The sequence below is a fragment of the Taudactylus pleione genome, unplaced genomic scaffold, assembly GCF_031769625.1.
Source record: "Taudactylus pleione unplaced genomic scaffold, aTauple2 ptg000375l, whole genome shotgun sequence".
NCBI lineage: Eukaryota > Metazoa > Chordata > Amphibia > Anura > Myobatrachidae > Taudactylus > Taudactylus pleione.
The window spans coordinates 617925-640000 of NW_028284776.1; the positions used below are offsets into that span (position 1 = coordinate 617925).

Consider the following 22076-nt stretch of genomic DNA (forward strand, 5'->3'; position numbering starts at 1 on the left):
AGTAAATAAAGACTCCAGACCTAGAACCTGTGGTTCCAAAGCACAAAGTATTATTCAAGTAAAAGTACAGTCAGTTACACGCTAGTTATAAGTACAATTTGGCGCAAAGGAATTATACAGACCCAAGTACAGTTATACATACGCAGCGCTCTGGACCAGATGTAGGCCTCAGCAAGAAACCCCTCGTCAATCAGCATTCAGCACGAAGACCAGGAACCCAGGGTCAGAGCACACATATTTATACCCCCCAGGAATAAACAACACAATAGAGAACTTTGTTGCTAATACCATTGGTCCTAAAGGAGAGGGCATATGTTACAAGGCATTTAACAGGTTGGTTCAAATAGACACAATCCAGCCTCTAACAACTGGTGGTCTCTGGTTTCCCGCCCCATGCAAATCCTAACAGTTGTTCATATAATGTACATTTTGTTGCTTGAAGTCTCTGCGGTCCATAAATTGAGAATGCATGTTGTGATCTCTCCATCGATATACTGTAGAGAGAGTACGCATCAGTTCAATACCAAACATGGCTTACTTATCACTTATAAAACCTTAGTTAGGAAATAATCTTTATTTCCTAGCAATTATAATAAATGTGCATACTTGAATCTTATACCTTAAAGCTTATGGAACCTTGTATGTGAATATGTAATGTGTGAGTATGTGGGGTTTGGTGTAAAGACGCTAGTTAACTTGGGGCAGATGCATGTGCATGAAGCTAATATTCAGCGTTTTCATACAGGATCTTATGCATTCGGTAATATGCGACTAGTTAACAGCGCAATTGTGCGTATTAATGTGTGTATGAGAAATGGTGAAAGATGCAATCGCATGATGCTAATAGTAATATCGCCACATGTACTAAACTGTGAGTTTATCCAAAATGGCGCTTGGGCGCCAATTCACAAAATGGCGTCTTGCGATCTCATTTCCAAGATGACGTCTTGCGGCCAGTCACAAGATGGCGTCGCTGCGATCCAATTTTAAACTGATCTTGTCTCAGCCAATTATCCAGCTTCGACACTGTGTTGCCCTTTGCAGTGGACCATAAGATTTAAATACTTGGGTGTGTGGATTACACCACTGGCTTCAGACTATATTTTAAGGTGAAGGTCCATGTATGGAAAAAATGCCCCTGTCGGCTCTGGGACGAATAAACTTATTCAAGATGTCTATTCAACCAAAGTGTCTGTATATTCTGCAACATTCTCCAGTCCCAAGAGGGTGTTTTCAGCTATTGATAGTATACTTTCTTCTTTTATATGGGGTCATGGGTCTGCTATAATGTCCATTAGAGCCCTTTATAGGTCTAGGGCTTCTGGGGGGATGGCTCTTTCTAATCTTCGGTTTTATTACATAGCCACTTAGCTCATTTATATGATTGGGTATCTGGTTCCACTGGTGCAACATTACTGGGCTTCCTGACTGAGCGGGTGGGAGCTTTCCTTGCCCCCTTATTGTTTCTACTTTCTAGTATATCTGCCTCTGGATTACCCCCTTTACTATGTCAGGCTTTGTTAATTTCGCGTTACGCTCATACCCTCTTTGATTGGTCTGATACAGATGCTGATTCCCCTCTTTGGTTTAATAGATCTTATCCTGAATTATTTAAATTATCGTCGGATAATATTTGGCTTCTGAAGGGTGTGAGCACTCTAGGTCAAGTATATGAGGGTGGAAACTTTAAATCTTTTCAGCAGCTACAATCTGACTTTGAATTTCCTAATACAGCTTTTTTTTATACTTGCAACTGCGACATGCTGTACATACACAATTTGCCTGTCTTCTCCTGTCTTCTCACTCTCCTGTTAAGTCCTTAGTTTCAACTGTGGGATCTAGGGGTATGGTGTCCTCTATTTATTCAGTTCTTAATTATAGATTCTGTCCAGAATTGAGTTTGCCTCTTAAGTTAAAGTGGGAAACTGATTTGGGCCCACTCTCTGACAATCACTGGTCTCAAATATTAGGTTCAATTAAATATACTACACCGTGTGTTAGATATCAACAGATAAATTTTTATGTCCTACATAGAGTTGTTAGGATTTGCGGTTAGCAAATCATCTTGGTGGTAGTTCCCAGTCTTAGTGTTTTTGGGATACTGCATCATGTCCTGTCCTTTTTATGGCTTTTTGCAAGTAGTTGGAAATCCTGTCTTGTCTGTGGGCCTGATTCAGACCCGCTCGCGAGCGCTGAGCGCTCACAAGCGGGTCGATGTTGCCCAAGCGCACATGCGCACGACGGAGGCGGCTCCGTCGTGCGCATGCGCGAGACCCGAATAACGACGGCCAAGCCGTCGTTATGGGTCCCGCACCAAAGGGGGCGTGCTGTTGATGGTGATTGACAGCACGCCCCCTTTGGTGGGTGTGCCGGGGGCGTGGCTGCCCAGATGGAGGCGTTCCCATGGGAACGCCTACCGTCTGGGGCCGGCCCCACTGACATCACTAGTGATAGAGCCAACAGCACTCCAGGGCTTGTGGCAGCGAGACCCTACCGCAGGGTCTCCTCACAAGCCCGATGGTCGCGATGGTCTTGACCATCGCGACCATCATTTTGGCCGCTCGCTATAGCTGTGGGTGGTCACCCACAGCTATGCGAGCGGCCAGGAGGCCGCTCCAAAAAGGACGAGGGACGGCCCTGATTCAGAGTGAGCGCTCTGTCAGAGCGTCCGGCTCTGAATCAGGGCCAGTGTCCATTCATGGCCTGTCATTCATGTCTCTGCAGAGCTCAGGTGCACACATGCCTTTGATTAGGAAGTGCTCTCTCCAGGAATTGGTTCTGATTGGACCCTGCTGCCTTTAAGTTTCAGCCAGCCTTTCACTTCACTGCCGGTTATGTTGCCTGACATCCGGAGAGTGTTTGTGCTCAGAAGTCTGGATCCTTTGCCGGTCTTACCTTGTTCCACAGTTCCTGTATGCTGAGTTATTTTTCCAGTATTCTACACCTGTCTGGTTGTTTAGGATTAGTCTATGCAATATACCCTGCTGCTGCCTGTGGACTTTCATTCCAGAGTCCAGCCTAGCCGTGTCAGTCTGCTTCCAGCCTGTGTTCCTGTTGTGCCAGAGTTCATCTGTCTGCCATATTGCTCCAGACACACCTCAGCCTGCATCTCATCTCGGCTCTCAAGCTGCGTCTCGGCTGTCATAGCCACACCAAGTAGTATCTGTGCTACCACCAGTCTCCATACGGCTTCCCAGCCGCATCTAGCAGCCCCCGTGCTGCCAACATTCATCATACGGCTTACTAGCCACTCCAGCGGCACAAGCCACTCCATCGGCACAAGTACCGCAACATCGGCACAGTTGCCGCAGCATTGGCTCTCAAAGCCATTTCCAACCCCTAGGCTGTTTATCTACGGCTATTGCCGCAACATCGGCACGATTACTGCAACATCAGCACTATAGCCGCACCACGGCCCGCAAGGCCCCACCTTGAACTTGTTGCTTTAGCCACTCGTCCTGCCACTTCGTTGTTCATTGTCTATCTAGTCTTAGCTTGTGTTTTGTCTGTCTAGTTCTTGTATGTATCTTGTCTGTCCAGTCCTTGTTTTGTTTTTCTGTCACTTGTCGTAGTCCATTCTTGTCTAGTCTTGTCTTGATATCCTGCAGTATCGAGTCCTGGTCATTCCTGCTGTGCTGCCTGCTTAGGTTGTCCTCTCGCTTCTTGCCTGACTACCCAGCTGCACCATTGTCCCTAGACATTCATGAGACCTATCATCTGCCGCTGCTAGAGTATCCTGTCACTCACGTCAGTCCCTGTACTCATCATTTGCAGCCTCACTCCAGCTAGTACCAGTACAGGATGCACTGCCACTCCTCAGCAGTCCTGCAGTCTCTCATTGGTTGTGTAAGCCTCTACTGCTGGAGGCGTAAATCCAGGCGGCCACCTAAGTACCGGTGTGTAAATAAAGCACTAAGGGAACAGCGGGTGGCTGTTATTGGTAGAAGATCCTCTCCCTGGCTCTAGAGGTCTTACACAACCGTGCGAGTATCGTAACAAGAGTTTATCGTACACCTGTTTTTTTGCACCGTGCTGGTCTTAGGGAGGATTCTCTTTGTCCTCGATGTCGGGAGGAGAATTCTGAGTTTTGGCACTTATTATGGGACTGCCCGCTAGTTCATATATTTTGGGAACATATGTGGAGGTATATCCTGGCCACGGGCCCCTCTTTGCCGAGCTTCAGCCCTGAACTTTGTTTATTCGGACTTGATCTGGAAGAAACATACTCTTTGGTATTGTACCGTTATGCTATGTGTCTTTCTACGGTGGCCAAGGTCGAATGTGGTTTGCGTCTGACCCTCCTGATGTGCTTAAGTGGAGAATCCTGGTGGGTGATGTGATCAGACACGAAAAGCATATGTTCAGATCTCGTAATACTTTGTCTAAATTTCATGATAAATTAGATAGATGGTGCCATTCAAGATTGGGCAGAATTAAAGGTGTTGCTGCAATTATATAACTATCCTTCCCTCTTTTTGTTATGAGTGGGATGTGCCTGTCTGGGTTTGGGCAAAAGCAACTACCATATTAATTTAGCTAGTGCTCTACTGGATATCGTAGTATGTATATATTCTTAATTGCTGGTAGTTAATGTGCTCTGACAAAAACGACGATTCTTTTGTTATTTGTAGTGCTGATCTCTGTAGTGATGAATAGATAGAAAAAATATATCTGTAAGGATTGCTCTGTTCGGTTATGAGATTTATCCAGTATATATGACTCCTTTCTTCTTTATGTGTATGTTTTATTATGTATGCAGCTGATGACATATTTTCCAGACATTGAAAAAATGGTAGCAAAATCAAGCTTTTTAATGCAGTGGTCATTTTTTGTTTTTCAAGTATGTATTTATTACATTTTAAAAGGTAAAACACACATATAAATATAAACAAAAGAAAAATATACCAGCACAAAAAGAGTGCACATTGAGACTGAGACCATCTAAAATACTGAGCATACATAAATAACAAGCCGTAAAACAGAACATATAACAAAAACAAAATAACAATGAAGAAGGGGCGATAGAGAACAAACCCAGAATATAGTGCAAAAGTACAAATATGTACTGAGGCAATGGGAACAGCCAGGGAGACAGGATAAACATCTCTTAATCTGGAGAATCAATATGGTGAAAGGCATATTTGGAGGACTGCCACAAAGACCACAAACTATCAAATGTTAATGGGCACTTCCGTTTTGCATACATAAATCTTTTATGTGAAACAATGGAGTTGACCAGACCTATCCAGGAAGGAAGAGAAGGGCTAATGTGAGTAGAATAATGGCATACATTTGCAGGTAAAAGGTTTAGGACATCGGCAAGGCCAATCCCGAACACGCACATATTCGGGTCAGCCAGGCATAATCTAATCAAAGAAGTAACCACACAACCCAGAACCTGAGATCAAAAATCAGCAATTAAAGGACAGGACGAAAACAGATGCCAAAAATCAGGTAGGCACCGCCCAACACTTAGGACAAAAAGCAGAAGTTTAACCTCCAAGTCTTTCCAGATGTACTAGAGTCCAATACACTGTATGGAGTATATATAATTGTATCTGCAGAAATCTTGCATACTCTGTGGCAATACGAGGATAACCAAGAACAAATCTCCAGTCCTAATCCGTAAGGGGACCCAAATCAGCCTCCCATTTAAATCTCAATACCGGCAAACTAACCAGACCCCAAACTAAGAACAAGGAGGAATAAGTATATGACATACACTACCATTCAAAAGTTTGGGGTCACCCAGACAATTTTGTGTTTTACATGAAAACTGACTTTTATTTATCAAATGAGTTGCAAAATGAATAGTACATATAGTCAAGACATTGGCAAGGTTAGAAATAATGATTTTTATTTGAAATAATGATTTTGTCCTTCAAACTTTACTTTCGTCAAAGAATGCTCCTTTTGCAGCAATTACAGCATTGCAGACCTTTGGCATTCTAGCTGTTAATTTGTTGAGGTAATCTGAAGAAATTTCACCCCACGCTTCCTGAAGCACCTCCCACAAGTTGGCTTGGCTGGATGGGCACTTCTTGCGTACCATACGGTCAAGCTGCTCCCACAACAGCTCAATGGGGTTGAGATCTGGTGATTGCGCTGGCCACTACATTAATGACAGAATACCAGCTGCCTGCTTCTTCCCTAAGTAGTTCTTGCATAATTTGGAGGTGTGCTTTGGGTCATTGTCCTGTTGGAGGAGGAAATTGGCTCCAATCAAGCGCTATCCACAGGGTATGGCATGGCGTTGCAAAATGGAGTGATAGCCTTCCTTATTCAAAATCCCTTTTACCTTGTACAAATCTCCCACTTTACCAACACCAAAGCAGCCCCAGACCATCACATTACCTCCACCATGCTTGACAGATGGCGTCAGGCACTCTTTCAGCATCTTTTCACTTGTTCTGCGTCTCTCAAATGTTCTTCTGTGTGATCCAAACACCTCAACCTTCGATTCGTCTGTCCACAACACTTTTTTCCAATCTTCCTCTGTCCAATGTCTGTGTTCTTTTGCCCATATTAATCTTTTGCTTTTATTGGCCAGTCTCAGATATGGCTTTTTCTTGGCCACTCTGCCTAGAAGGCCAGCATCCCAGAGTCTCCTCTTCACTGTAGACATTGACACTGGCGTTTTGCGGGTACCATTTAATGAAGCTGCCAGTTGAGGACTTGTGAGGCGTCTATTTCTCAAACTAGAGACTCTAATCTACTTGACAATTCTTGCACAGTTGTGCATCGGGGCCTCCCACTTCTCTTTCTACTCTGGTTAGAGCCTGTTTGTGCTGTTCTCTGAAGGGAGTAGTACACACCGTTGTAGGAAATGTTCAGTTTGAAAGTTGATAAAGCAACTGAAACGTTAAGCACACATGGAGTAGTGTCTCCAGATTTATTGCTTGGATTGTGAAGTCCTGCAAGTGACGCCCACAACATCCCTCTGTGTACCTGAGCTGTGACTGCGTGTTACTGCCTAGGAGGGATGACACCAAGACCAGCTGATTCTATCATAAGGAACTGAGTGCCGGTATTGTGGAGCTATATATATATATATATATATATATATATATATACACAGAGCCGTAACTACACATTATGGTGCCCTGTGTCGGAGAGAGCATTGGCGCCCCCCCCCCCCCCTCATTTTTTAAATAGGGACATAAGATACCGCACCTGAAAAAGGGCCATGGCCTCATGGGGAAGGGCCAGGGAAGAGATAGGGGAGGCCAGGAGATGCTGGGGATAAAGAGGAGGAAGCTACAAGTGAGAATGATAATAAACAGGAAAAGTGACAGGGCCAAACAGCACCCCCTGCCCTGCGGTGCCCTGTGCCACCCTAATTAAGGCCCTGTGTATATATATATATATAAATATATATATATATATATACTGTAACCAAGCCAAAGAGCTCAAGCCATACCTGTGTGTAAGAGGCACATGATCAGCTCATATTACCGAGGGATAACATCTTCACTAGAAATGTGCAATGTGGCTGCATGTTTTCTGCACCTCTACACCATTTGTAGCACAGTTTAACAATTCCTGCCTGCTCGCAGTTATATATACACTTATACAGCAACACAAGGATTTTTATAAGACAAATTTACCCTTTTTCTGACAATCCTCAGTCACTTACAAATCAATGTTATATCAATATATAGTTATACTCACTGCTGGCATAGTCAGGGGGAGCGTAAATCTCATTGAGGTGAACAGGGCCAGGTTTAGCTACTTTGAGATAAACCATATCAGAGGTATTCTTCAGTGCAGCCACAGCCTCTTCGTGTCTAACATCTTGCAGGTTAGTGTTATTCACCTGGAAGTAGACAAAAGATAGATTACCGCAAACTGACTGACTTGGTCTCTCAAATGGTTAATGTTAAACAGTTTGACACTCACTGCCAAAAGCCTGTCTCCAATCTGCAGTCTGCCATCTTTCTGTGCTGCTCCCCCCTCAATAATCTTAGTAATGTAGATGCTGTTGTCCCCTGGAATGTGCTGGTTCCCAATACCTCCAGCAATACTGAACCCCAGCCCTGTGGAAAATTGAGAAACATGTTACCATTGCAAATCCTGATGCATATATTTTTTGGAGGCAATTTTCTGTCTGTAATAAATTGAATACATTGTAATGACATTTGGCATGACTGTGCATCTCCACACTGTGATCCATGCAGTCCTCGTGTATATATATTACCTGCACAATATATCCCGCTATCAGAATTCATCAATTGCAAGTAATACATTTGCAGACACCATTTAAAATGCATTTAAAGCCCAGTAAAAAAATAAATCTATACACAGTACTGATGCTGCCACCAAGTGGTGAAATATAGCTACTTTTTGCCTAATAAATGGAACAGGTGGATAATAAAGTATATTACTAGCAGTCATCAAAAATTAGAGATTTAACAAATCTGGCCCACGCAGACTGATAGAAACCACATAGGCAGGGCTTTTTCTGATGACACTGGGCAGTACGTAGTACTGGCACCTTTTTATTATTTTTTTTTTCATTGTACTTTTTAATACTTTTTAACTAGTTGTATAAACAGGAATAAATCAATGAATTAATTTCAGAAAATGAATTAAATAAGCATCTGAAGACTTAAGCGGAGTTTAGAAGCTACTAAAAATCTTGTATCAACTTGTAATGTTCGGTGAGTACTGTGCCTGCACTTTTTTCTGTACCTTTTTTGCACATACTGTAGGTATACACATTTCATAATAATATCAACATGAAATCCAGGAATCTGTCTCAATTATACCTCTTTTCCACCAAAAACCCAGGTCCGACCTGGGTTTTTGGACATGGTTCCAACCCTGGTCAGACCCATTTACACTGCACCTTTGATCTGGGTTACTCCCAGGTCAGCCCTGTTCACACTGAACTCAGGTCTGCCCTGCTAAACCTGTGAGGTCATAAAAAGTGGGAGGTGAATGCTCGACAACCACCAATCCGCTAATTTTAGGCATGATCCAGGTCAGATAACCTGGGTTGCACCGTTTACACTGCACCATTACCTGGGTCCATCCTGGGTCCAACCCTGATAGCTACCTGGGTTGGATTGCAGGGTCACTTAACCCAGGTTATTTTTCAGGGACCCTTTTACACTGAGCTGCGACCCGGGTAGACCCAGCAAAAACCCAGGTTTTTGCTCTGGTGTAAAAGGGGTATTACTGTAAAATCATGATTTCACTGATTTGGAGATAAAAAGGTCCCAAAGCAAAAGGTATTTCGTACAATACTACTGAACCCTACCAATCTTTCAGTACATACAATCTTTTACACACAGACCTTTAGGTCCTTTAAGTAGATTAACCTCCACGATGGTCTCTGGTGGACTCTGTCTGCGTCGGACTAAAAGTCTCACTACAGGTCCAGCCTCCTTCAGAGCCTCCACTGCTTTACTATGCACAACCTCCGTTACATCAACATCATTGACACGAAGGACGCAGTCGGTGACCCTGCACAGAGAAGGAAGCATATTGTCTATACAATACTTCTGTGGAGTCAGTGGATGACAAAACATTAAAAAAAAGGCAATAAAATCTGAAAGTAAGATAACAGTGTGTCTCACCCTAATCTCCCATCCATCGCTGCAGCTCCTCCAGGTATAATTTTTGTGATGAATATTCCAGGATCATCAGGAACATGCGGATTATCAATCCCTCCGGCAATGCTGAACCCCAAGCCTGAGTTTCCCTGCAAGATGGATAAATATCAAAGTATAGATACCAAGAGAAAAGAGGAAAAAGAGGGAGTTTTGAAGAGGGGTGAAGAAGTTGTAGTCTTGGATTTTAAGAGTGAAATCACTGAAAGTTGTTGGCAGACAGGAGTCACGTTGTTTCTCAGACTTACCCTCTCTAATACAATCTCTTCGTACTTGTATAAAGCATCGCTACCATTTACCTGCCAAAGAAAGAGTGGCATGATAGATTATAGAATGCAGAATTCCAGACAGGTGAAATGTTATGGTTTAATAGTGTCATATTAGTACATCACAAGCAGAATAGACAGAAAACTAGACATAAAAGAGTAGATTTACAAAAATACGAGTTTACAAACATGAAGGTGTTTCCCATAGCAACCAATCGGATTCTAGCTATCATTTATCTGGTCTATTAAAAAATTACAGCTGATTGGCTGCTGTGGGCAAAACCTTCGTTTTTGTTAACGGCCACTTTACTAGTTACCCAAAGTCTCATTCATCATGAGTTAATTTGTGAACATTTGTTCCCATTTTAGCTCTTTCTGATTGGATAACCTAAGTGGATCCCTCTGTACCCAAATGTAAAAACAAGACTTTAGAAGGTGGAATTTTTTAATTCACGCAGATCAGCTTAATTTCCACATGTCCCTGGACATAGCAGAAACTAGGCATCATCCTAAACACTCAATGGGGAGTCTTCTGCTGCATCTACAATTTTGGTACACATACTAACATAATAAAAATATGCAGATGCGACAATGTCATGACTTAATTGAGACATATGTTATGAGAAAAGTAAAAACAGCAACGGATTATGGGAGTGGTCTAGAATTGATAACAGGTGGTACTTTGAATTGACATTTCAATGTGTGCAGAAAGGGTCCTGAGCAATCGCACGCAAGCCCTTGAATGCCTCTGCCTGACTGACAGGCAGAGGCATTTAAGGGGCGGGGTCGGCCGGTGGTCCCGTAAACGGAGCGCGTCTGCCCCATTTTCCGGGAGTGGCCAGCCCAGAGACTGCGTGGATGTACACAGTCTTCTGGGCTCGCAAGCTGGCCAGCCTGAGCAAACTTAGGCTAACTCAGCTGTTCGGCCGCCCGGCGTCGTCCACCAATGGTTGCGATGGTGATCCCAGCCTACGACCTCTTGTCGCAGTGCTGGGATTGCAAATACAGCAGCGGGTGTCATACACCTCCTTATTGCAAGGATCGCAATAATGTGTGCAGCTTTGCAATTGTGTGCAGCTTTGCAATTGTGATCCTTGCTAAATCAGGCGCTTAGCCCGCAATCCTGCAAATGTCATGCAATACCTATTCCTCTGTATACTCTCTGACCCACTTCAAGCAATGGAATAAAACATGCCACATATATATATATATTATATATATATATATATATATATATATATATGTGATGGACGGAACTCCGGGACTGGTATAACAAAATCAAAGAACACTGTCTATAGTATAGTCAACGTTTCAGAGCAACTCGGCTCTTTTATCAAGACACATTGTGTCTTGATAAAAGAGCCGAGTTGCTCTGAAACGTTGACTATACTATAGACAGTGTTCTTTGATTTTGTTATACCAGTCCCGGAGTTCCGTCCATCACCTATATCTACATTCGAGCTTGTCTCTGGAGGGGAACCCGGGCCTGTTGTTATATTGTTTGTCCACGAGTGCCGGTCATTCCCATTGTCCTATATATATATAAAATGGCACACATAATACTGTACTGGTGTTCCCTTATGCTCATGATTTAAGCCATAAATCTAAATCAGGGATCACCAACAAATCAGAGACTATGGGCAACACCTCCACTTCTATAAACGCGCACTTTAGTAAATATACCCCCAAGAGTCCAAAATATCCATAGACACCATACCAGACCTTTTGACATGCCCAGCTGAACCCACTCACACTCCTTAGAGATTCATCAGAGCATCGCACAAGGTCCATCAGACCTCCCCCACATGCCCTATAATCGGAAAATGCCAATTGGACCTCCTCACATGCCCCCTACATGCCACTCACACCTCTACACATGCCATTAAGCCCCCCCACATGCCCCTTATATGCCCATCAGACCTTCTCCACATGCTCATCACACTTCTCCAAAATGCCTCTCGCACCTACCCACATGTTCCTATTATTTAACTTAGAACAACGAGAAGTTAAAAGTCACTTTTCTTTAACATGTAAAAAATAAAAAAAAGGCTACTTTCTTTTTCTTTGACTTGTAATAAAGAAGAGTTGCAAGTCGAGAGAGAAAAAAAAGTATACTCTTTTTGCTGGGGAACTCTTTAAATCATATATGTATTATTAAAACATAACTTTTAATAAAGAGTTAATATAAGTGTCCTAAGTATCCAAACATTTATGTTTTTATAAAAAAGAAAAATAGATTAAATAGATCACTGAGGAAGTAATTACCCTGAATATGATTATGACAGGGAAAAGAAATTACCCAGTGACAGAAGGGTTTTATAGAGAGAGAGAGAATCTGCTTACAAAGGAATGACTCTTCACACCAGTTGGCTAAAGCTGGGTACACACTTTTTCGATTGCAGGCTGATCGGGTAAACTGTCCCGATCAGCCGTGCAGTCTGTTCCCAGTGTGACCCCGTCAGCTGCCTGTGAGCCGCGTACACACCGTGCAGACATAGCGCAGTGTGTACTGGTTTCTATGGGATCGGGAGAAATATTAAACAGTGCATTAAATGCGGCCTCTCGATCCTGACTGGTGCAGGAGCATTAAAAGCTGTTTAACGGCTAACGCTCCTGCATCGGGACAGCGTACACACCTATACAATCCAACGGCCGTTCTCTCGATATTGGATGAACAGGCCGATGATTGTATAGGTGTGTACCCAGCTTTAGCCAGATGGTTTCTTTCATTTGTATACCTGAAATGGCTTCCTGACACTAGCGATGCCCACCAGCCCTAGCTATCGTCCTGTTAGTCAGCGTTGGAAGCCCCACCCACCAGATCCCACAATCCTTTTATCCTTCACACACTTCAGAGCAATCACACCGATGTATTGCAGCTGTGTGTAAAACCTTTTCTTTAGGAGACAGCAGGAACCTTAACTCTGTCTTCTCCTTGTCCTAAGGAGTAGGGACCTGTGCTGTACATCAGAACATGGCAAAGTACCCTCTTTGCCACAATATTTTTTTTTTTTTTTTTTTTCTTAAACTTATTTATTTATTTTAAAATAAAAACTTAAATGTTTGTGTTGTGATGTCGTCTGATACTAAGGGGTGGATCCAATTAGGTGCGAATTGCAAGCAGCGAGTTTGTTTCTTGAAACTCGCAGACTTCGCATCGAAGCCCGCTCCCGAGAATTCTCCAATCCAATTAAAAATGCTAATTCGCACTACTCGCAGCGGAGGGGTGCGAATTGACTGTCAAATGAGATTTGAGAGGAGTGCATGAAAAAGTAGGGAGACCACCCTGGACCCCCCAAAATGGATAATTTAGAAGGACCATATAGAAGGCTATTTGTGGGCATTAGGAAGGTACTGTAGGTTTTTAAATGGTGTCAAATGGCTAATTTGTGATTTGTTTTGTTTTTTAAAAATGCAAGAAAATTATAAAAAAAATAACTTTTTTGTTTAATCTCAAACAAATGAAACAAAAAATTCTAAAAAAGTTGGAAAAAAGGTGATTTGGGGGTACTTTGAGGGCACCTTGGAAAATGAAAACAAAAAAATGAAAAAAAAAAAAAAAAAAGAAAAGGAAAAAAAAAATTATTTTTCAATTAAAAAAATATTGTAATTAAATTTGGGGTGCCTTAAAATTAAATTTGGGGTGCCTAAACTAACGGAAAAGTTGATTTTGGGGTAATTTAACAGAATTTTTTTTTAACCCCCCAAAAATGACATGTAATTATTGGACTAATTAAGCAAATTGGAAACTTCCAATTGCCTAATTAGTCATTAGGGGGAAGGGTGTCCAAGGGGTTCAGCACATTGTACTGACATTTTAACCTTAAAATAAAGATTTTCCTTTCCATCTCTCACCCTCAGGGAGGTGCGAATGGAACGATCCGAATTCAGTCTGACTCAGTGCAAGTTGCTAATTGGATTGCAAAATTAATTCGCTATGCGAGTTAAAAGAAAAAATAGCAACTCGCACCTAATTGGATTGACCCCTAAGGGCTCAATCCTATTAGCCGCGATCTCGCCGGTACGAGTCATCGCGACAATGACTGCACTTTATGACAGCCTGGATTCGCTGAATTTTACTCGCAGCCCCATAGGGCTCAGCAAAATTCAGCAAATTCGTGCTCGGAGCGGTACATGAAGGGTGCAAGATGCCAGTCCGTTGTAACGCCACTGCAACGGCAACTCGCACCCTTCGCACTTAAAAGGATTGACCCCTTACTCTTAGGATACTGATATTAACTAATTAATAAAAGTTAAGTTTTAATAATAAATATATGACTTAAAGCGTGTCCCAGCAAAAAAAGGTATACTTCTCTTTCTCTCTCGACTTGAAACATGGTACTATTTGACTCTTGGGAGCAGCACCAGACTCTGAATTACTAATTGGACCCTAAGGTGGTCACGTATATTTCTATGTTGGTCTTCTGTGATATCGTTTATGAAATATTTATTTGGTTTCAGTGCGGAATCGCACCCTGTGTTCTTGAATAAAGAAAAGTTTCCTGACATGCTATAAAAAGAAATCTTTTATTTATTCCTAAAATTTAATAAACACTACAACATTAAGGAATAATTTCAGCCAATATTTATTCCTGTTGCTTTGTAAACAAAATGTAAGAAACCCTTCAGGGAAATAGTGCATTGATATTTTCCTGGGTAACATTCAGTATGCTTGGTTCAAATTAAATATACAGTACTGAAGTAACTACAAAAAATCTTTCCTATAAACAGCACATGCAGAGATCAGTTTTTTTTCAACCTGCACTATCCTCCCTGCAATTTTCACTTTGTGTTTCAACACAATAGGCCTGATTCAGAGGTGGATGCAGTGACGTTTCTGCAGTTGAGCAATTTTTTGGTACTGTGCATGTGCGAAAGGTGGACAGACATGGTAGTTCCTGGGGGAATCGGTATGTAATGCCGGCGGCTATTTAGCCGCCAGATCAAATACCAACAGCGGCAGCCCGACCTATTGAAATCCCGACTGCAGCAGGTAAGTACCCTAAACCTCTCCTTTCCCTACCCTAACCGTCCCTTAGTCGTACCTAACCTCCCCCCCAAGTGCCTAACCCTAACCTCCCCCCGGTAGTGCCTAAACCTAACCACCCCTCCCCGCACCCTAAACCTAACCCTCCCGGGGGGTGCCTAACCCAAACCCTCCCCCCAGTGGTGCCTAACCCTAATCCCCCCTTTCCTTACCCTAACCTCTCCCGGCGGGTGCCTAACCGTAAGCCCCCCGGGGGTCTCTAAACCCAACCCCCCCCTGCGGCTGAAAGCTAAGACACCTGACTCACCTTTGTTCGGTATGCCGGTTGTCGGGATTTTGTAGTGGGGCTAATGATAGTTGTTGGGATTTTGACGCCTATCTTTAGCCCCATGTCGGGATGTCAGTGTCGGGATATCGTCGGACGGGATAGCGCCCGCCAGTATTCTGACTGCATCCCGTTTCTGGAGGAGATTTATCAAAGCATGGAGAGAGATAAAGTACCAACAAATCAGTTCCTAACTGTCATTTTTCAAACAGCCTGTAAAACTATCTCTCTCCAAACTTTGATAAATCTCCCCCTTACTCTCCAAGACAATAATCTCAGCCAGGACCGTACTTGCCATATAGGTGCTTGTACATCCAATTCACTGTCTCCATATGCAGTCCACTTAATGGAAGTTGATTACTGTTAGGTGAGATAATAACTATAATGATCCAGTTGTGTTGGATGAGCAGTGCATTCAGTCATAATGCTCCCCACACTTTAGTGAATGATCAGTGCTACTAACCAATGGGACTGCTTTCTGCTGCTTCAGACAACTTTCCAGGCCTTTCTCTCCAGCATGCCACAGAAGGACAGAGCAGAAGCACAGGAGCAGTAGGTACATTCTTAAGGGTTAGCACAGGAGATATGAGTCTGAGCCTACATACATTAGGATACAAATAAAAGAACGGTCTTACAAATCAGCGCTATGGGTTGTTCCAACAATGCATAAATCCTCCGGATGTTTTTTCAGTGGTGTAGTCCATACATTAAATAAAACATCAGAGGAGAAACAATATTGTAATATAGTTCAAACATATGAGAAAAGTCAATACCTTTTGAGAGAAGTCGTAGAACTGGGTGAATAAGTCCAAATCCAGGAGGAATCTTTAAAGTGTCCAAATCTCGTTGGAATCACCCCAAAATGTATCACTGAATAGAATGTGCTTACATGTATGCTTACTTTGTGCTAATGTAGTATAGGCATATAACTGTTTCTTTTGGTCCTAATCAAATATCTGTCAAAGTGAGGACTCTGCAAATCAGCATACAAAAAAATCCAATAAAAAACAGAAGGGGATCACAATAGTGACTATAGGATTTAGATTTATTTAAAAATATGACAAATCACATGCATACCCTATATAAACACCAACAAAGTCCACTAGGGAAGATGGAACCCGGATATATAGCCTCAGTAGCAATGTGGATCACAATAGGCAAACATGGATCAGCGATAAAAAAGACACTCTGTTTGTTGGTAAGTGTAATTAAGTTTTTTTTTTAATAATGTACTCATAACATTATTTATGTATATCTTATTTTTGATTTTAGTTTTAACAAACACTCATCTTGATAAAGAAGCCACAGTGCGGCGAAACACGTTGATAGTGTCTTTTTTATCGCTGATCCATGCTTGCTTATTGTGACCCACATTGCTATTGAGGCTATATACCCGGGTTCCATCATCCCTAGTGGACTTTGTTGGTGTTTATATAGGGAATGCATGTGATTTGTCACATTTTTAAACAAATCTAAATCCTATAGTCACTATTGTGATCCCCTTCTGTTTTTTATTGGATTTGTTTTTGCCCCAATGTATGCTGGTTTGGAGATTCCTCACTTTGACAGATATTTGATGAGGACCAAATGAAACCGTTATATGCCTATTCTACATTAGCACAAAGTAAGCATACATGTAAGCACATTCTATTGAGTGATACATCCATCACGTTTGGGATGATTCCGATGGGATTTGGACTTATTCACCCAGTTCTACGATTTCTCACAGAGGGTATTGACTTTTCTCATATGTTTGAACTACATTACAATATTGTTTCTCCTCTGATGTTTTATTTAATGTATGGACTACATCACTGAAAAACATCCGGAGGATTTATGCATTGTTGGAACAACCCATAGTGCTGATTTGTAAGACCGTTCTTTTATTTGTATCCTTGTTGATCATAAGTTGGTGACTTATACGGTTTTTCCTGCTGCTCTGGGGTGCAGCGCCAAGGGTTAGAATTTTTTTTTGCTACATTTTTAATTCACCAGGTATCTGGGGTCCGAATTGTTTTAGTACAGGATACCTGTGGTCTGCATTGTATAGCCATTAAGAGATCTGAATTGTACAGTGGTCACTAAAATGCTCACTATGTATCAGTCACTAGAATGTTTTTGTATCGTACCAAACCCAGCAGGATAAGGACAAGACCAGCACTCACGTCAACAGATAAAGAGAGATGAAACGATCCAGAGAATGTCAGATTTACAGTGTACTAGTCAATCACTGTTCCTATCAGAACGATAAATGTCCCTAAAGATCGCTGAGGTTAGCGATCATGTACAGTACACAATACTTCTGAGAAACAATATTGGCTCATTATTACCATATGAAATCAGATGAGCTGACCAAAGCTATGATCGGCCCTGGGTACTTTGTACAAACTGCAATACTCGGACTTAGCAGCCGAGAATTGCCCATTCGGCCATTTATTGTATAGTGTGTAACTTTAAACCCTGTGGTCCAGTTATGATGCAGATATGTTGCTACAGTATTTGGCACAACTGCCTGTAATTGTAATAGAATTACATGTACCAGCCTATTATACTGTATATTTATAATGTTTTGCTATCTGTTAGATGGCATATACATTAGTATGTTGTGCAATGCATGTATTAATTTACAATAGTTTTACACCCATAGCAATGAGTCACATCCACTGATTTATATACCTGTTCTTGAAGTAAGTGTTGTGTTCTGTAATTGTGTTTTTCTTTTGTATATTGTAACACATTTACCAACTGCCCTACAGCACTTTTAAATCCCTGACCAATGTCTTGGAATTCTGACATCATAGGAATGCAAGAACACATATGTAACATGTACAACAAATATTGTCGCCTTAAGACAACTCTACTTTGTAAGTGGCCTGATGGTAATTGTCATCAATTGAGACATATTTGGTAAATTTTTGTGTACCTGCACCATAATGTGGCAATGGGCCGGATTCAGAGACGGTCGCAATGCCAATGATTTCGCAAATGGGTGATTTTCTTCTACTGCACTTGCAGACCCTCCAACATGACCCATTCCATTAGGTACAAATTGCTCTGCTCCTGGACTTCCCTCTTAATCTATGATTGCAGCCACCTGTGTTGAAACACCTGTCTCATCAATTACCTAGCTCAACACAGGTGACTGCAATCATACATAAGGTGGGAAGTCCAGGAACAGAGCATTTTGTACCTAATGGAATGGGTCATGTTGGAGGGTAGGCACTTGTATAAGTCACACTGCGCATGTGCTGCAATGGTCGATTCATTTGCAAAGTGATTCACAGACAGGGACCATTTGTGAGCGTCAACAGGGGGGGTGATGACTCAAACGCAGGCGTGTTGTGACCATTTTCAGGGCGTGTCTCAGCCTTGCATCTGGGATCCAGTGCACAGTTGCAAAGGCTCCAGTGTCTCAGTTCCTACGGCCAGTCTGAGCAACCATAGGATTACTCAGAGGGTTGATGATCGACCGATGTGCCACCAATTGTTGCATCATTATTTGCAAATGGCGAATCTGAGACGCCGCAGGTGGTCATCTCAATACAAGTTTCGCCAGCTGCGACATATGCATATTTTCCCACATCAACTGCACTGGCACTTGCGACTGTCCAGAAATCCTGGCTGGTGCGCATTGGTCACCACTAACACAAATCATCTCAATGAGAAGTTCTGTAGGGTCAGGGTTTCTTTTACAGCAATACTGTGATCAGACACAGGAAGGGACTACAGAAGCCCATTTCTCGGCCAATAATCCAAAAAAACTAAATTTGGCAAACATTTTCTTTGGAAACTACAGCTGTAAAAGAACATACAATATTGTATAGTGTTGTATGCCTGTGTCATACAGCAAGCAGGGTATGAGTAGAAGTATTCACCAGACACAAAAGTCAGGAAGGTTTTTAGCCAAGCTGCTTACAATGGCCAAATGTAGATTCAATATAAAACAATGGGGAAGGATTCATTAGTAAAATAGAGAAATCCTTACTAAAAGACCTATTTATTAATTGGTGATAACAACACAATACACCAAAGAGTAGAAATTTTTAATGGGCCCCCAAACTCAGGTCTCCACCAGTGGGTATGTCTAATGCCACACTAGAGGCGTGGTTAGTGTTGCCTATCATTTAATGCCACACTAGAGGCATGGTTAGTGTTGCCTATCATTTAATGCCACGCTAGAAGCATGGTTAGTGTTGCCTATCATTTAATGCCACACTAGAGGCGTGGTTAGTGTTGCCTATCATTAATGCATTAACATTCTCACTCTATCGTTTTCACATCTACTCATCATCTTCCATCATCAAATTAAACAATAATTATCATATCTAGTAACCTTTTTCAATGTCATTATCCACTACACTATAGGCCTGATTTAGTAAGGATTGCTATTGAGATTGCAATAGCAATTACGCATGCAGTCTCACTGCGAAGATATGCTAATGATTGCAATCGCAATGCTGTCGCAGCCTAACATAAGGACGCCCCCTTTACCTTACACAAATCCGTAATAGTTTGCAAGACTGCAAAACCATCAGTAACATCGAGTACCATCGCAGCCTCACGCACACTTGCACAGGCCTGACCTTAATCAGGAATTGCTAACTTCATTGCACGCAGTGAAAGACCAAGCTGCGTATATGGCGTCACAGTAATTTATGCATGCCCCTGTAATGGAATTCAAACGCACTGGCACGCCTGCGCTTCGCCGACCACCATACCCCGTCACCACCCCCAAATGGTACTTCCTGTCAATCACTCTTCGATGGGTTTGCGCAGCCCCGATTGCAGTAGAGTCTTTGCGCACGCGCACTGCGATGTGTGCGTAATCGCAGTTGCAATCGGTAGTGAATCAGGCCCTATATTCGTATTACATGCACATATATATGTGCGTGACTGTGTATATGTGTAAATATATATATATATATATATATATATATATATTAGGGATGCTTGAGACTGGCGCTAATTTCCCTGTTAGATCCAATGGTAGATCCGGATGTGCAAAAGACAGTTATGGAAATACAGGGTGGTTCCAGCGCTTTCTGTGATCTATCCTATAAATTTGTTTGATGGTGTTCTTGATGTACTCAGAGGTATCTAAAAAAACAGAATGGCAATATCGTATAATACCGTAAAAAAAAAAGTTATTTTTTCAGAAAAATAAACGCACTCACCATTTACCGGAGGGTGATAGGCGTTGTACACAATTTTCACCGTGGTCTTGCGGTGGTTGCAAAATGCAACGTAGATCTGGATACCTTTGGGTCACTCCATAGGGGATGCAATCGGGAAACCGGCTGACGTGATACCGACAGCCGGCTTCCCGATTGCTTTATTTCGACGTGGGTTAAATGACAGGCGTCTATATCTAGATGCCTGTCATTTTCCCGACGCTGGGAGACAGGCACCCGGCATCCCGATCGAAGGGATGCCGGCCGCCGCGAGCGGACAGCCGGGGGGGGGGGAGAGGGTTAGGTTTAGGGCTCCCGGGGGGGACTTAGGGTTAGGCACCCCCCGGGAGGGTTAGGCTAGGGGGAGGGAGGGTTAGGATTAGGCACACCCCCGGAGGACTTAGGTTTAGGCATCGGGGAAGGGGGGGGTTAGGGTTAGGCACCCCTAAGGAGGGTTATGGTTAGGGGGGTTAGGTTAGTATATACTTACCTCAGGACGATCGGGATTTCCAGCACTGTCGGGCTGCCGCTGCCGGGATCTGTCCATCTGTCGGGCTGCCGCTGCCGGGAATCGAACCATGCGGCCGGCGGTATTACATAGATGGGGGAAAACACATATGACAAGCTTCCATAGTGCAAATCAGTAAACCCAATACAAGGTCCTACAAGGTTAAGTAGTATACTCACCTTGAATGGGTGTGATGGAAGCCCGAAACGTAGCTCAAAACATCTTTATTAATTTACTTCAACTCTCCGTGTGCTGTTCTTTTTGTATGGCTATTGATTTTTGAACTATAGCACCGGAGCCTGCTGTCTATCATTGAGAGTGCCGACTGGATTACTATAGATATATATATATAATATATATATATATGTATATATATATATATGGTACCAGTCATAAGTTTGGACACACCTTCTCATTCAATGGTTTTTGATTATTTTCAACATAGTAGATTAATACTGAAGACATCAAAACTATGAAACAAACACACATGGAATTATGTTGTAAACAAAAAAGTGTTAAACAAACAAAATATGTTTTATATTTTAGATTCCTCAAAGTAGTCCCCTTTTGCTTTGATGACAGTTTTGCACACTCTTGGAATTCTCTCAATCAGCATCATGAGGTCTCCTGGAATGGTTTTGAATTAACAGGTGTGCCTTGTCAAGAGTCAATCTGTGGAATTACTTGCCTTCTAAAGGCCCCCATACATCAGCAATTGATTGCGGCAATTCTGCAATTTGCAATCGATTGTGTATAAAAATCTTTCTCTTTTTCAATCGATTGTGGCAATTCTGCAATCGATTGAAAAAGGGAAAGATTTTTATACACAATCGATTGCAAATTGCAGAATTGCAGCAATCAATTGCTGATGCATGGGGGCCTTTAGGGCCATATTCAATTTGAAGCAAAATATCGGAATCGGCGATAATTTATCGCCGATTACAAAATTTTCGCCTGTTTTAATTATCCCTGTATTCAATTTCAAAGACTTTTCGCCGGTGCAAAAAGTCTTTGAAAAAAAACGGGGATAACTTTTCACCACACAATAGGTGGCGAAAAAAGTGCAGAATTGGGGTTTAGGGGCGCAGGCTATAAAAAAATAGTCTTCACGCCTGGGAGTGACCCCTAAAAATCAACTGTGTCAAAAAAAGTTTTTTTTTTTAAATCATGACACCCCAAAAAATAAAGTTTAATTTTGGGGTGAA

General features: G+C 42.3%; 1 protein-coding gene across 3 annotated transcripts in view; it reads right to left on the reverse strand.

The window, feature by feature from the left end:
• Positions 1-22076, reverse strand: part of DLG3 (discs large MAGUK scaffold protein 3) — a 237297-nt gene that overhangs the window by 116541 nt on the left and 98680 nt on the right. For all 3 annotated transcript variants that reach the window (XM_088444989.1, XM_088444988.1, XM_088444986.1), the window contains 5 exons: positions 9863-9913; positions 9582-9706; positions 9299-9468; positions 7900-8036; positions 7672-7816 (listed from right to left, as the gene is read on the reverse strand). In XM_088444989.1, coding sequence (XP_088301115.1) covers positions 7672-7816; positions 7900-8036; positions 9299-9468; positions 9582-9706; positions 9863-9913 — 628 coding nt within the window. The remainder of the gene's footprint in view (positions 1-7671; positions 7817-7899; positions 8037-9298; positions 9469-9581; positions 9707-9862; positions 9914-22076) is intronic.